Source organism: Mobula birostris, chromosome 9, assembly GCF_030028105.1.
Source record: "Mobula birostris isolate sMobBir1 chromosome 9, sMobBir1.hap1, whole genome shotgun sequence".
NCBI lineage: Eukaryota > Metazoa > Chordata > Chondrichthyes > Myliobatiformes > Myliobatidae > Mobula > Mobula birostris.
The window spans coordinates 19,110,369-19,127,585 of record NC_092378.1 but is presented as its reverse complement, the minus strand read 5'-3'; the positions used below and the strand labels follow the sequence as shown (position 1 = coordinate 19,127,585).

General features: G+C 39.9%; 1 protein-coding gene across 8 annotated transcripts in view; it reads right to left on the bottom strand.

Annotated features, from left to right (window-relative positions):
- The window catches only part of LOC140202567 (ankyrin repeat domain-containing protein 26-like), a 121,744-nt gene that overhangs the window by 91,185 nt on the left and 13,342 nt on the right, over window positions 1–17,217 (bottom strand). For all 8 annotated transcript variants that reach the window (XM_072267567.1, XM_072267568.1, XM_072267569.1 and 5 more), the window contains 4 exons: window positions 16,096–16,269; window positions 12,652–12,758; window positions 9,667–9,804; window positions 3,588–3,736 (listed from right to left, as the gene is read on the bottom strand). In XM_072267567.1, the coding sequence (XP_072123668.1) occupies window positions 3,588–3,736; window positions 9,667–9,804; window positions 12,652–12,758; window positions 16,096–16,269 (568 nt within the window). The remainder of the gene's footprint in view (window positions 1–3,587; window positions 3,737–9,666; window positions 9,805–12,651; window positions 12,759–16,095; window positions 16,270–17,217) is intronic.

Genomic DNA, 17,217 nt, shown 5'->3' with positions numbered 1-17,217 from the left:
CCAAAGTGGCATGGCTGGGATAATTTCGGAGACAGCATTCACCATATGACAAGGATGCTCAGTGAAAGGGACAATTGTAGGAGCATCTGTAGATCTTTCCACTTCAAAATTCAGAGCTCTGGCAAGTCAATCAACTCAATGTATGGCTCTGCAAAATTGTCCAACCAGACTACTAGCATTATTTTTGCTTTGTATGTCTTTTGATTCAGGATTTCAAATGTACTCTACAGGAGAACTGGCTATGTGCAGTCTTTTGCAGGGGAGAATTGCTGTTAGTAGTCTCTAACAACTCTAATTATCTCACTGTATTAAAGGTAAGGCAATAAGGAACTCAAGTATATTCTTGCAGCTTTAATGTTTATGCACTCGAGTTATCGACTCATGGCAAATGACAACTTCTTTGCTTCTAGAGAAGGAATACAGATCCAAATCATAGTAATAAAAATATCAGTGTGAAAATAAACTCCGAACCTATTCAATCTTTCCTTATAACTCCGATCCTCCAGCCCTAGTGACTTCCCTGTAAGTTTTTTTCTCTATACTCTTTCAGCCTTATTTACATCTTTCCTGTAGGTAGATGACCAAAACTGCACACAATTTTCTAAATTAGGCCTCACCAATGACTTCTACAACTTCAACATAACATCCCGTCTCCTGTGCTCATACTTTGATTTACGAAGGCCAATGTACAGTCCTGACGAAGGGCTTCAGCCCGAAACGTTGAATGATTGTTTCCACGGATGCTGCCTGAACTGCTGAGTTCCTTCAGCATGTTGTATTGCTTTGACCCCAGCATCTGCAGAGTATTTTATGTTGTACTGAAAGCTTACTTTATGACCCTATCTACAGGTGACATCACTTCAATGAATTAGGTACCTGTATTCCCTTTGTTCTACAGCATTCCTCAGTGGTCTACCGTGCACTGTGTAACATCTACTCTGGTTGGTCCAACTGAAGTGCAACACTTTGCACTTGTCTGCATTAAGTTCCACCTGCCACTTTTCATTCATTTTTCTAGGTGGTCTGGTAACTTCCTCAAAAAACTCTAACATTGATTAGACATGACCTAACTGCATGAAGCCATGTTCACCATCCATAATGAGTCCATGTCTATCCAAATACTCATATTTGGTCCCTTTGAATACCTTCCAATAACTTTCCCACTACTGATGTCAAGCTCACCAGCCTATAATTTTCTGCTTAGTTTTTAGAGTCTTCCTTAAACAGCGCAACAACATTATCTATCCTCCAATCCTCCAATACCTCACCTGTCACTAAAGATAATTTAAGTATCTCTGCTAGGGTACCTGCAATTTCTGCAATTGCCTCCCACAGGGACTGAGGAAATACCATGTCAGGCTCAGGGGATTTATCCACCCTAATTTGTCTCAAGACAGCTAATACCTCCTCCTCTGTAATCTGTATAGGGTCCATGAACTCGATGCTGCTTTGCCTCTCTTCTAAAGACTTCGCATCCATCTCCTGAGTAAATACAGATGCAGAACAATCATTTAAGATCTCCTCCATCTATTTTGGCTCTGCACATGGATTACCATTCTGATCTTCCAGAAGGATTTTGTCCGTTGCAATCCTTTTGCTCTTAATGTATCTGTAGAAGCTCTTAGAATTCTCCTTCACCTTGTCTGCTAGGGCAACCTCCTGTCCTATTTTAGCCCTCCTGATTTCTTTCTTAAGTGCTCTCTTGCATTTCTTATTCTCCATAAGTACCTCATTTGTTCCTACCCGACTATACCTGCTATGAACCTCCTTTTTTTCTTAAGCGAAGCCTCTATTAAAAACAAAACCTGTTATGTTTACCTTTTATTCTGACAGGCACATGCAAGACTTGTACTCTCAAAATTTCACTTTTCAAGGCTCTCCACTTGTCAAGTACACCTTTGCCAGAAAACAACCTGTCCCAATCAACATTTGTCAGATCCTATCTGATACCATCAAAATTGGAATCACAACCCACAGACCAGACTTATCTTTTTTCCATATTTACTTTGAAACTAATGCCATTATGGTCATTAGATACAAAGTATACCCCTACACAAACTTCTGTTACCTGCCCTGTCTCATTCCCTAATAGCAGATTAAGTATCACATATTTTCTTGCTGGGACTTCTATGTACTGATGAAGGAAATTTTCCTAAACACGTCGGACAAACTCTACCCCATCTAGTCCTTTTACAGTATGGGGGTCCCAGTCAATATGTAGAAAGTTAGAATCATCTACTATAACAACCTCACATTTCTTGCAACAGTCTGTGATCTGTCTACACATTTGCTCCTCTAAATCCCTCGGGCTGTTAGGTGGTCTGTAATATAGCTCCATTAATGTGGTCATACCTTTCTTACTCTCATTTCCACTCAAAACACCTCACTCGTGAAACTCTCCAGTCTGTCCTGACTGAACACTGCCATGACATTTTCCTTAACTAGTAACACAACTCCTCCTCCTTTAATCCCCCCAACCCCTGTAACTCTAGTTGAGCACTCCCCCACACTCACGTAGCACCAGCAAACCTTCCACAAGGATATTAGTCCCCTCCAGTTTAGGTGCACACCGTTCCTTCTGTACAGGTCCCATCTTCCCTAGAAGAGAGCCCAATGATTCAAAAATCTGATGCCCTCTCTCCTACACCATGTATTAAAACTGTATAATTTTCTTATTTCTGACCTCATTGGCACGGGTAGCAATCTGGAGGTTCTTCCCTTTAACGTAGCACCTAATTCCCTGAACTCACTTTGTAGAATTTCATTATACGTCCTGCCTGTATCATTGGTACCTCCGTGGGCATGACCACTCTCTTCCTTAAGAATGCTGAGGACTTGATCTGAGATGTTCTGGACTCTGGCACCCAGAAGGCAACATACCTTTTGGGAATCTCGTTCTCATCCACAGAACCTCCTTTCTGTTGCCGTAGCTAATGAATCCCCTATCACCACAGCTCGCCTTTATACTCCCTTCCCACCTGAGCCTCAAAGAGCCGGACTCAGTGTGAGAGGCCTGACCACTGTGACTTTCCTTTGATAGGTAATTCAGCCCATCAGTATCAAAAGTGGTATATCTGTTGTAGAGGGGAATGACCACAGGGGTACTCTGCGCAGGCTGCTTAACCTCTTTCTCTTTCCTGACTGTCACGCTGTTTCCAGTATCCTGCACCATGGGTGTAACTACTTCTCTATTTGTCCTATCTATCAGCCCCGCAGCCTCCCAAATGAACTGTTCATTCAGTTCCAGTTACAATTCCTTAACTCAGATTGTTAGAAGCTGCAGCTGGATGCACTTCTCGCAATTGCAGTCGTCAAGGACACTGGAGGTCTCTCTGCCTTTCCACATCCTGCAAGAGCAATCAAATATCCTGTCTTCTAGCATTAAATCATTCAAATAAACATCAGCCATTACTTTTACACTATTCAGTATCCTTTTTCACAAAAGTTCTTAAAACTAAATTTAAAACCACAGTGCCTATTTTCTTAGTACTTTACAAGACCAGAGGTATCCTTTTACACAATATTGAAATATATTCAAAACAATATAATATACATATATATTTATTGACATTTCCCCTCAAACTTACTCTCTTTATTCATGGCTGGTTCTCCAAATCCCAAGTTTACTTCAGCAGAATAGTCTGATCTACTGGGCATCTCTTTCATCGCTCCTGATTTAAAGCGTGATGACTGACGTCTCTTTTTTGTATGATGTTCAGTGATTAGATGAGAACAACTGGAGAAATCAGAAGAAAAAATGTTATACATTTTGAGTTCTGCCTAAACGAGAAGAAATATTTTTCAATAAATTTTTACTTCATCCAACATAAAAATATTGTTTTACAAAAAAATCTAAAGTACAGAGAAACTATTGCAAATATTCAAGTTTCATTCTCAGATTAATGAACAGCTAATACAGCACAGTGGATAAGTTAATCAACCAGTAATATATAACTAGCTTCTATTCAAAAACATTACTCTCCATCAATATACTGATCCATCTCACTTTTAAAATTAATTATTGAATCTGTTTCAATTATCCTTCCAGGTAGTGCATTCAGATCACAAAAAATCACTGGTTTAAAAATTATATTTTTCTTATGTTCTTTTGCAAAGTGTTTTAAGTCTAAGTCCTCTCTCTTTACCAGCCCTTTTTCCTTTTGAGACAGTCCCTTCCTCCACATGTTGTCAAAAACAATCAGGAGCTTGAAAACAAAATCAACAGCAGCAATAGGTGTCTTCTCATCACAATAGTTAACCCTAGTACGTCAGTCAAATAAGATTAAACATAGTAACCATATCTGGATCAAAGGGAGAAAAAGAGCAGAGCTAGGTACTGTACATCTGAAAAGGAAGTTCAAATCTCGGAAAATTCCAGCACAAGACAACAAGCATGCCAATAACACAAGCTAAATGCTACAGAGCTAAGAATTTCTACAACCACATGGCCAAACAAGACATTATGGTCCTGGCACAACCAGGTAATGAAGGACAATTAAACAAAAGGAAGAAAAATTTATAAACATGAGAAAGTCTGAAGATGCTGGAAATTCCCCAAAGCAACACACACAAGATGGCAGAGGATCTCAGCAGGTCAGGCAGCACCTATGGAGATTAATAAACTGTTGATGTTTCAGGCCGAGGCACTTCCATAGATGCTGCCTAACCTGCTGAGTTCCTCCAGCATTTTGTGTGTGCTACTTTGGAAGAGAAAATTCCATGAACATATTCATCTTTAATAAGGTTCAGTCCAGCAAACAACTGCAAAAACTACCTTCAGCCAGATGTAACAAATGATCCTCTTAACTTTCTCTCCTGAGCTCACTAAACCAGATCCAGCCAGTCAACTGGATTCACTCCAAGAAACAGTTCAACAAACTGAATACAAGAAAAATGTATGGGGTCCTTACAACTGTGGAGTAGAAAATGCTATTTCTTTGTTCGTTCACTCATTCAGTGATACAACATGGAGTAGGCCTTTCCGGCCCTTCCAGCAATGCTACCCCAGCAACCCCACGCCCTGATTAACCTTAATCTAAACATGGAGCAAATAAGAATGATCAATTAACCTTTCCAATACATCTTTAGACTGGGAGGAAACTAGAGTACCGGGAAAAATTCACACAATCCATGGGAGAACTCAGAGTGTAATAGCGTTGCACTAACACCTATGCAAAATTTATGTTTCAGAACCAAGTAAGGTCTTTGGCTAAATTGGTCCATGATGGTTACAACATTGTCATCTAACAATGTAGAGACATAGAAAACATAGAAACACAGAAAATAGGTGCAGGAGTAGGCCATTCAGCCCTTCGAGCCTGTACTGCTATTCAGTATGATCATGGCTGATCATCCAACTCAGAACCCTGTACCAGCCTTCACCCCATACCCCCTGATCCCTTTAGCCACAAGGGCCATATCTAACTCCCTCTTAAATATAGCCAATGAACTGGCCTCAACTGTTTCCTGTGCCAGAGAATTCCAGATTCACCACTCTCTGTGTGAAGACGTTTTTCCTAATCTCGGTCCTAAAAGGCTTCCCCTTTATCCTCAAACTATGATCCCTCGTTCTGGACTTTTTATATGTTTCAATAAGATCCCCCCTGAATCTTCTAAATTCCAACGAGTATAAGCCTAGTCGATCCAGCCTTTCATCATATGAAAGTCCTGCCATCCCAGGAATCAATCTGGTGAACCTTCTTTGTACTCCCTCTATGGCAAGGATGTCTTTCCTCAGATTAGGGGACCAAAACTGCACACAATACTCCAGGTGTGGTCTCATCAAGGCCTTGTACAACTGCAGTAGTACCTCCCTGCTGTAGTCACAAATTACTTGGGGATGTGCTACCACAACAAATCAGTGCACACTCAATCATCAGCAAAATGTTGAATGATGACGTTAATAGCACTATCACCAACTACCAGCCAATAAACTGCTCCATGAGGTCTAGCATGAGCTTCTGCAAGATGATTTGGCTCCAGACTTCAATGTAATATTGGTTCAACCAGAGGAAAATCTAGCTGTCATCAATTTAGGATTTAAATGACCTTGATAACAAAGTGAGTGGGCAGTCTGGTGGATGGAGTATAATGGTAAATGGGAGATCATCCAGTTTGGAAGCAAAAATAGAAGAACAGGCTATTATTTAAATAGTGAAAGACTGCAGCAAGCAATCTTGGGAGTTCTAGTACATAAATCAGAAAAGGTCGGTTTGCAGGCGTAACAGGTTATTAAAGACACAAATGGAATGTTGGCCATTGCTAGAGGGACTGAATTTAAGAACAAGGAGATTATGCTGCAACTGTACAGGGTACGTGACACTGCACCTAGTGCACTGCATGATGTTCCAGTCTCCTTACTTGAGACGCAACACTGGCCTTGGAGGCGTTGCAGATGAGGTCCCCCAGTAGATTGATCCTGGAGATGAGGCAGTCAGTTTGGGAATATGCACGCTGGAATTCAGAAGAATGAGAGGAGATCTTATAGAAACATGTAAAATTATGAAAGAGATAAATATGAGAGAGGCAGAAAAGTTGTCTCCACTGGTGAGACTAGAAATAGGGGTATAGCCTCAAAATTTTTGGCTTTTCCCAGAGATTAATGAATCTGTGGAATTCTCTGCCAGGAGAAGCAACGGATGCTCTATCATTAAGAATATTTAAGACACAGTTAGATATGATTTTTGCATAGCAGGGTAATTAAAGGTTATGAGGTAAAGGCCAGATAAACCCTGATTTTATTGAACAGTGGAGCAGCCTTGACTGGTCAGATGGCCAATTCTTGTTTAATGATTGAATCTGATTGGAGGATGTGTAAATACTAATGGCGATATAAAAGTTACTTCAGTTTTAAATGAAGATCGATAATTCTGATCAAGCCACTGTAACAGATCATAGTTCTGAGGAAGATGATAACCAATCTGAACATCTAAAAATATTACAAGAGATCTGCAAACATTCAAAACTTTATGAGAAGAATTCCAGTTATTTTGGCCACGAACTGATGAAACTGTATGCCATCCATAATTTTCTCAAGAAAGGGCAGCTTAGTTTTAGGCAGTCAGGCTTTTGAAAAATGACACTGAACTACAATAATAGTCCTCATAATCTAAAAAAGAACGGTTCTACTGCATGCATAGCACCTTCAAGCTCTACTCCTTCACCATCAATAACTGCTGTTGAAGATTGCCCTCCTGAGGCATAAAAGTATTACAGCACCATAGAGACATTAAATTGCTGTATTACTGTAATGATTAATGTACTATTCCTCTAAGTTGGTGATCAGTTAAAATTTAAATTTACAGTGCAGAGTGTAATTTTAAGTTACTGCATACAATACACTTTATTTATATCGTACCATTTCATGCTGCACTGCTGCATTACAATAAATGGATAACAATTCATTACAGAGCACTGTATTTTCTTTATTCCTTAATCTTCAGTATTACTTTATTACTTCAGATTATGTTAAGAATCAATTCTTGACAAATGGTATTTTTAGACACCCGTTCGTCCTCCCCCTCCACTGTATCGACTAGCAGATTTATCACAGCGTTTACCAAAAACAAGAAGAACTGAGCATTTGATTTAGTGATCCAGTTATTTCAATATAAAAGATGATACTTTAATATGTCAACATTCAAAATATTAGCAATGGCACAAGGAGAATAGTTGCAGTATTCAATAACGTTCAAATAGATCTCACACTAGAGGAGAGCTCATCCTGAAGAAAAATTGTTCAACCTATGCATGCACTACCTATGCAAAGCCACTCCAACTGGAGTTATTTAACTGCAGGAGACATTGTTTGCACATGCACAAATTCTAAAGCATATAAAAAAAGGGGCATCACATATAACTTCTGAAAAATAAAAGTACTGCACAAACCTGCCCCTGGTGTAACCCATTGCCATACCACAACAAAAGTTCACAACAAGATCCTGGAAAATCTGGCATACTACATGCATCTTGGAAACCATCACTTTATGAAGACAGATACTGATTATGAAATGGTTTTAATGTGGCACCGAAGCTTTTGGCTGAAAAGAATGTTGAAAGAGTAAGATTACAAACCCAGCAGTGATCTAAACCTTTCAATTTATGTCTGCATCACAAACTGACAGCAGGCACCTCAAAGTACATGGAATGGGGTGGAGTTACAATGGCACTTGACAGTGAGCTCATCTGTGGAAACAGCTTAATTCCCATCTATGATGTCTCTCTTTTTCCCTTTCATGGTGGATGGGGTTCTGCTGCAGACCCTAACCTACAGCTACACTCAAACATCTGTTTCTGTAGCAATGGAACCTGTTCCCACAGCTTGCCAAATGGGTATTTTTCAATATCCCAAGGATGCAGCCTAGAAGACGAGCGTGCTTTCGGGATTATAAAGCTTTGTGGCCCCAGGGATGAGCCAAATCTAAACCGGCGCCACCGACTGAAGTGTTGCGGGAGAAAACGGAATGTCGGGAACAGCAGATCAGCTGTTGGGAACCCTGAACTTGGATGCTAATCCCTCTCTCTCATTGGTGAAGGACGAGCTGTTGCTGAATCTTGAGTCAGAGAAATTGGAAAATAGCGATGCGGCAGACTATAACACCATAACTCAGCCAGCTGTTTGTTTTTGTTGGTCTTCTCTCTCCTTTCTGACCATTTACGTGAGACAGTCAGTGAGAGAGAGAGGGGGAGAGAGTGACAGAGGGAGGGGGGAGGGGGGAGAGAGAGTGGGGAGAGAGAGAGAGGGGGCAAGAGGGGGAGGGGAGAGGGGGGAGGGGGGAGTGGAGAGAGTGAGAGTGTGAGAGAGGGAGTGAGAGGGGGAGTGAGAGAGGGAGTGAGAGAGAGAGGGACAGTGAGGGGGAGGGAGAGAGGAGAGGGGGAGGGGAAACAGGGGAGAGAGAGGGGGTGGGAGAGGGGGTGAGGGAGAGTGAGAGTGTGTGAGAGAGAGAGAAAGAGAGACACTGTTGTATATCAAATTATTGGGTTAATGATTAGATTTTTTGATGTACTGCAGATCACGGTCTTACTTGGAAACTTTGCTAATGCTGCCTTGGTGGTGGAGGGTGCAAATGCTTTTCTACTGAAGTAAGTGGGGGAGCAGGAGGGGGAGGGTCGATGCTTTGCTGCTACTTGTGCATGGAGGGGAGTCTGGGGCTTAGGGGTTCTAACATTTTTACTGTCACTCATTCTTTGAGGCACTATTCAGTTTTTGTGGATGTCTGTAAAGAACAAGAATTTCCAGCTGAACATTGTATACATTCTCTGATAGTAAATGGAACCACTGAAGAACTGAAAAAGTGCCACCAAAGCAGCTTCCTCAAAATCCTTCAAAAGCTCTTCTAGGACAACAGTCTCAGAATTGAAGCTCTCATAACACTTGAGTGACATCAAGTAGCAGGCCACACCTGGGAGAAAATACCTGATACTCTGTCTCTCTCCCAGGCTGGTAATAAGAATGCTAAATCCATTGATTCAGGCTACACAGAAACCTAGTGTATTCTGCATGAAACACCAGCCAGCTCACCATGCCAAGCCCCTCCTACTCAAACTATGGCAGGATCTGGGAGTACCAGATTGGTCCCATGAGGAATTACCTCATTTTCAACCCTCAATCCTATCAGCCACTTTTCCAACATGAAGACATTAAAACAGAGAGACCAAAATCCTTACGCATGTTTTCCATTCCTAAGTGCATAATCGTCAGCTGTCCATCCATTATCATCATTTAAAGAAGCATCTGTACCATGACGTAGAAGCCGCTTAACTAACTTAGTTTGTCCATTGCTTGCAGCAATCATCAGGGTAGTTCTAGAGGAAACATGATGAAGATCAAAAATCATTGCCCTGTTATAAATTTGGGTTACAAACAATTAAATAAAATATTCGTTTGTTCTGTGTTAACATATGCAGCTGACTCGCACATTTTGTTCACAGAATCTATAAAAATTTTAATGAATAATGTCCTTAAAACATAATCCACAATTTACAAAGATAATTTATTTGATAAGCTTGTGCATTCTAATCCCTTGCCAGCCATCACAATGAACTTAAGCTACACTTTGCCATGACTCACAATTGTTGTCTATTCCAACTGACAATATAGTTTTTTATATATATATATATATGCCCATAGTGATCAATAGGCTCCATCCTTTAACATAAAGGCTGTACTTGACTCAAGTAAGCAAGGAAAAAACAACTCATCTATTTATTGCACTTGATAATAGGATATGAATTCTAATGGTAAGGTTGGGCAAAACTAAGTAAATCTAATTGGACAGCAAAAGGCACTCACTAAAAGGCATTAGATTATAACTTCGCACAGTGAAACCAATTTCCCCCAGGATCGATAAAGTATGACTGTGACTATGAATTAGAATCAGCTGCCAAACTGCAGAATGCTCAGTAAAAATGCTTCTACTTTCTTTGCATACATCAATTGTATTCTAATATCATATTGAGACATTCTACGCAAGGTGATCCAAAGGGCAAACATAACAATGCTCTGATAGGCCTCAATAAGCCCCAACTTTTAAAAAAAATGCAATTTATTGATATCCTCCTTCAATAAGCAACTGAAAGCATATATGTATGAAGTTCAAAGCTTTTAACTAAATGAAATTTAGCTTGTTATTGTAGAAGTAGCTGATGAAGCTGGAATCTCCACAATTTCCATCAATGCAGGCGCACGCACAACAGGACTATGTGCTAAGTCCCCTGCTCTACTTGTTTTACACCTATGACTGTGTGGGCTAAGCACAGCTCCAATAACATATTCAAGTCTGCTGATGATACCACAGTTGTGGGTCAAATCAAAAGCTGGTAATGAATCAGTATACAGAAGGGAGATTGAAAATTTGGTTGAGTGGTAACGTAACAACAACCTTTCACTTAATGTCAACAAGACAAGGAACTGATAGTATACGTCAGGAGAAGTAAACCAGTGGTCCTCGAGCCACTGTGCATTGGGGGGAATCAGAGGTGGAGAACGTCAGCAACTTTAAGTTCCTCGGTGTTACCATTTCAGAGGAGCTGTACTGGGTTCAACATGCAAGTGCAATTATGAAGAAGGCACGGCAGTGCCTCTACTCCCATAGGAGACTAAGACATCTACAACTCTGACTAACTTTCTATAAATGTGTAGTGGAGAGTATATTGTTTGGCTGCATCACAGCCTGGTACAGAAACACCAATGCCTTTGAACAGAAGATCCTACAAAAGGGTAGTGAATTTGGCCCAGTACATCATGGGTAAAAGCCTCCCCACCACTGAGCACAACTACATGAAGTGCTGTCGTAGGAAAGCAGCATCCATCATCAGAGATACTCACCACCCAGGCCATGTTCTTTTCTCACCGCTGCCATCAGTTAGAAGGTATAAGAGCCCCAGGATTTGTACCAACAGGTTCAAGAACAGTTACTACCACTCAACCATCAGGCTCTGAAGCAAAGGGAATACTACATTCACTTGCCCAACCACTGAGATGTTCCCATAACCAATGATCTCACTTTAAGGACTCTTTATCCCATTAGTTCATGTTCTCATTATTTATTGTTATTTCTTTATATTTGTATTTGCACATTTTATTTTCTTCTGCACTCTGATTGATCCTGTTATAGTTACTATTCTATAGATCTGCTGAGTATGCCCACAGGAAAAGGAATCTTATGGTTGTGTATGGTGACATACAGTAGAGGTACTTTGACAATAAAATTTACTTTGAACTTTGGATATCCACAATTTGTGATTGTACTTCCAATATTAAAGACTACATATTCAGAAAAATTAACCACTCTTTGTTATTAGTATTAAAATGCACATCTTGAAATTAAACAGCAACAGCAAGGGCAACTTCGCTGAGCAAACCAGATTCAACTTGATCAATGGGTGATTTCTAGTTGTTCTCAATGAATACTATTACACACCTTAAAACAAAATCAAGACAATCAGATTTGGGTGATTTCTAGTTGTTCTCAATGAATACTATTACACACCTGAAAACAAAATCAAGACAATCAGATTGAATTTAAGTAATGGAATGCATGCCAGTGATTTCAATCAACCTTTTCTGTATGTAGATTCCTGTTGTTGATAACCAGGAAGGATAGCATTACAACAGCAGTATCACCTTATATTCATCACCTTAGCTGATGGTATGAATATCGATTTCTCCTTCAGGTGAACAAAATTTCCCCCCACTTCTAATCCCCACTCTGACCATTTCCTTCTTCTCATCTGCCTGTTACTTCTTCCTGAGTCCCATCCTCCTTTCCCTTCTCCTATTGTCCACTCTCCTCTATCAGATTCTTTTTCTCCAGCCCTTGACCTTTCACCTATCACCTTCCAGCTAGCCTCTTTCCCCTCCCCCCACCTTATAATTCTGGCATCTTCCCCCTTCCCTCTCAGTACTGAAGAAGGGTCTCAGCCTGAAATGTCAACTGTTTACTCTTTTCCATAGATGCTGCCTAATTTGTTGAGTTCCTCCAGCATTTTGTGTGTGTTGCTTTGGATTTCCAGCATCTGCAGATTTTCTCATGTTAGCAATAACCCGAGCTCATTTGGTACTATTTCAAGAATAAAATAATAAACAAAAAGAAATCACACACCCTAAATTTCTTAATTCAACAATTCAAGATTTGAAGTGTGCAAACGTACCTCCCAGTTTTGTCCTTTGCATTCACATCAGCACCCTTTTTAAGAAGACATTTTGCCATTTTTTGGCGGTTCCTAGTAGCCGCTAACAGCAGAGGAGTATATCCATTCTTTTGGAAACAAACAATCCACTAGTCATCTAATTATCACAAAATAATTTACAATTGTACAGCATACAAATATGTAACATCGTTTTCATGTTACTGGAAACAGGTCTCAATTGATAATCCCACAAAGTTCAATGTTCTTTCAAGTGGAGTCTACAGAGAAGTTTGGGGATCATCAAATTGCATCCTTGAAATTTAACAGCCCTTCAAAATTTTAACAAATCAGATCTAATGATCTCATATTGGTCAATGAGATCACTATTCATACTTGTGTATACCAGAGAGAAAAAAAAATCAGACAAACTTTTGAATGCTCCCAGTACAGGTGCACATTCCTTTATCCCAAATTCTGAAATCCAAAAAGCTCCGAAAACCGAAGTTTTCTTTTGTCAACAGCTGACATCACTCAGGTGTGACGTGGCAGCACTAGCAGAGGCCGCCAGACGTCAGTTGTGGCTCAGCGCTCGTACTGGTTACACGTGCATTTGCTGTTCGCTGATATTTTGTGTTCACTGTTGACTTTGTGTTTAATTTCACTGTGAAAATGTCAAAAAGAGTTGCAGATACAATCAGAAAAAGATAAGGTATTTTCTCTATCAATAACGCAGAAAGTGGAGTTATTGCAGAAGCTTGATTGTGGTGTGTCTGTGCGGCATCTTACTGAAGAAAATAGTGTCGGAACTACCACTGTATATGATTTAAATAAACAGAAAGACAAGTTACTGAAGTTTTATAGTGACAGTGACAGTAACATTCTACATTTATTCCAGTAGTCATTTACCATCTGTTTGATTCGGTTCATTTGAAGCTGCATATTTTTATGTTTTATTGAATGTTTTTCTTGGAAATAACATTTCTTCTTGTCATTATTCCCTAAACAATACAGTATAACAATTATTTACATAGCATTTACATTGTATTAGGTATTATAAGTAATCTAGAGATGATTTAAAGTATATGGGAGGATGTGCATAGGTTTGGTGCGCCGCTGGGTCCTAAACTCCACTGCACTAAGACAGGTTAAATAAGGGACTTGAGCATACGTGTTTTTTGGTATCAGGGGTGGGGGTGAGGGTCTGAAATCCAAAAAATTCTCTATTCCGAAATGCAACTGGCCCCAAGGATTTCCGATAAGGGATTGCGGACCTGTAGAAGAATAAATCAAAAACATCAATATTTTGCTGGTTCCAAAACAAGTGTCCAAAACAGTCCAAATGTGTCTTATCAAAACACGTGAGACATTTTGTGCTTCAGCTTCTTCACTTTTCATTCCAAATACTATCCTGCTAGGATATCACCTCTCCTCCTAAATACTTGCTGTATCAGTTAAGTCACTTGACTTGCAGGCCACTGTTCTGGGCAAATGGCCATAGACAGGAGTGCAAATCACAACATGGCACCAGTTAAATTTAACATCAAATAATTGAATATAAAGTTATGCGAATAAGGCTACTCTCTCTGACTCAACTATAAAATTATGAGGTAGTTATAAAAAAGAAACAAGTTCAATTTGGCCTACACGTGACTTCAAACCCAGTAATGTGATTGATTTGAACTCTCATCTCATTTTAGGGACAATTAAAGACAACAAATGCCAGCTTTGGCAGCAATGTCATTTGAATAAATAAATGTACAATTATAACTTGCAGACTTTTTGCTGCATTTTCTGATGGAGACTGATGTGAGAGTACGGAGGAACATCTGGAAAACTTCTGAAATGCCTGCTTCACTGCCGCTGCTACTGTGTGGTAACCGGAATCTCCGGAGCAGAAGGCCCCGAATCCTCAGCTTTGCTTGTTTCAGCGGCCGGGGCTAGGTCGAAGGCGCTCGGCAGAGGATGGTGCTCGGGAGGCTGTATCGGAGGGGCTGGTCGGAGGCTCGAAGTTTTCGGACGGACAGACTCAGTGTCGGCTGTGGTCGGCTGCTTCCAAGGCATCGGCAAGTTGACAGTGCCTGGAGGTTTATGGCAGGGAGTTTCTCCCTTTTGCCGCCTGCTATCGGGGACTTGGGAGTCAATCAACTCGGGGACTTTGAGACTTTTTTTTACCATGTCCATGATTTGCTCTTCATCAAATTATGGTATTGCTTTGCACTGCTTTAACTATACGTTATAATTATGTGGTTCTGTCAGTGTTGGTCTTAGGTTTGTCCTGTTTTCTGTGATATCACTCCGGAGAAACACAGTATCATTTCTTAATGCATGTATGCATTTCTAGATGAACACTCAGTGTTCTCATGATCTAAACTACCACAGAAGATGCTACTGTATATTAAGTTGCTCTTCTCCATTATAAATAAAGATTCTGTTCTTCTGATTCAAACGTAGAACCCCACACTTTGAACCATTTGCATAATCCCTCCATATCCCTTCAGTGAATATTTGTATCTTCTTCAGAGTTGGCTTTCTCATCGAGTCTTCAACTATCAGACAGGTTGGATTCATTATTGTCTGAATGTCCACCATTTCATTGTATTCTGTTCACATACTTTTACACAATGGGCAAATTAACTTGGATAGTAGCTTAACAGCATCTAATGATGGTGTCAAAGTAAGAAAGAAGTAGGTCAATCCTGGAATTACTGCTTTAGCAGAATGAAATCATAATCAAGGAACAGAATCTAAAATCTAGAACTTTAGCTTGCAGAAGGTGCAAGAGGAAAGCTCTAGTCGCTATAATATCATTAAAGCTGTTACAAAATAAAAGGAAACTATGAGGTTACTGAATTTGAATAGGGAGAATAAAAGAATTGAAACTGAGCATGCAACTCTCTGAAAGTAATTTAGAAAGATAAATCATTGCTTAGTGAAACTTCCCTGATTTGCCATTTATCATTTAAAGCAGGATTGGTATTAAAAAGTTTATTCATTAAATTAATGTAGCAACTTATAACCAAAATAAATTGGGACTTAAGGCACAACAAATGGTAACTGCAAAATTAATGTTAATGGAAATCGATTATTGTTGCTCTTTTTTTTGAAAATTCATCATCCATTTCAAATGTGACTGTCATTTAGTGAAGTGATAACTGATAATCAATATAATACATCATGATCAAAAACATTCCAGGTAAAATCTAATCTGCTGTAGTAACAGCCCACTTAACTTGCTCCTAAATGTTAAAACAAAATATATATAACCATTTTAAACTTGCTTTGATTTGAATCTCAATACAATAAGTAGTTTGGGTTCTTTCGGGACAAAGTACATGCACATTTACATTGGTAAACATTCTAATCTGCTATAAAACATGCTCTACAAGTATGACTCAGAAAAGAGTGTTAATTTTGCACTTTTCAGACTGTGAAAACTTAACTACTATGAAGAATTAATGCAAGTACCTTATCTCGGGCATCTATGTGTGCCCCATACTCCAGCAAATGCGTTGCCAAAGTGACGTTAGGGATCAGGACAGCAAGATGCAGAGCAGTATATCCATTAATGTCCACCAGATTAGGATCAGCATCATGGCTTAGTAAGATAACTACACAACGTTCCTGTTCACACTGCACTGCCTGTGGACAAGGTAATAAGAGGTTATGTTTGAAATTCATTGTTGTTAACTGCTAGCGAGTCTGGATTACAGATACATTTGCTTTGCTATCATTCTACTACCCAACAGATAAACAGAATGAGACCAGGAATCCATATTAGACTCAGATACTGGAAGCTCCTCAACACTATTTCTGTGGGACTACCACTGGAGTGAATAGAACAAAGTCACAGGAACTGAGAGAACGGTACAGAGGCTGTGGGTGGAAGTACATTCAAGATCACTATAGGAACCTGCAGGCTTGTAGTGAATACTTGTCACTAATCTTTCCTTTGAGATGGAGAAATTTTTTTATATCAGACTAGATACAGGTTTCCCCCGCCATCTGAAGGTAGAGCTTTCCTATGAAACGATTCGTAAGCCGGAATGTCGTAAAGCGAAGAAGCAATTACCATTAATTTACATGGGAAAATTTTGTGAGCATTCGCAGACCCAAAAATAACCTGCCAAATCATGCCAAATAACACATAAAACCTAAAATAACAGTAACATATGGTAAAAGCAGGAATAATATGATAAATACACAGCTTATATAAAGTAGAAATACTTCTCCACAATCATTGCCTGAACTGTTCTCCGTAGCGAAAATCTCACGCAAGCGCCATTGGCAAAAACACGGCGCAAGCGCTCTCTCCAGTAACCTTTAAGCTATGAAGCTGCCAAATCATACCAAATAACACGTAAAAATACATAGCCGATATAAAGTAGAAATAATGTATGCAGAGTGTAGTATCACTTACCGGAATTGGGAAAGCACGGAGCACACTGATGGTGGTGTGTTAGACTGAGTCATTGGAGTTTGGGTGGTGCAGTGGCCCCCACCCTCCGGGCAGCGAACCGATACTGATCCACGAAGCATACAGCGGTAGCCGGGAGGCACACAGCACATCTTTAAGAAAAAAGCCGAAAT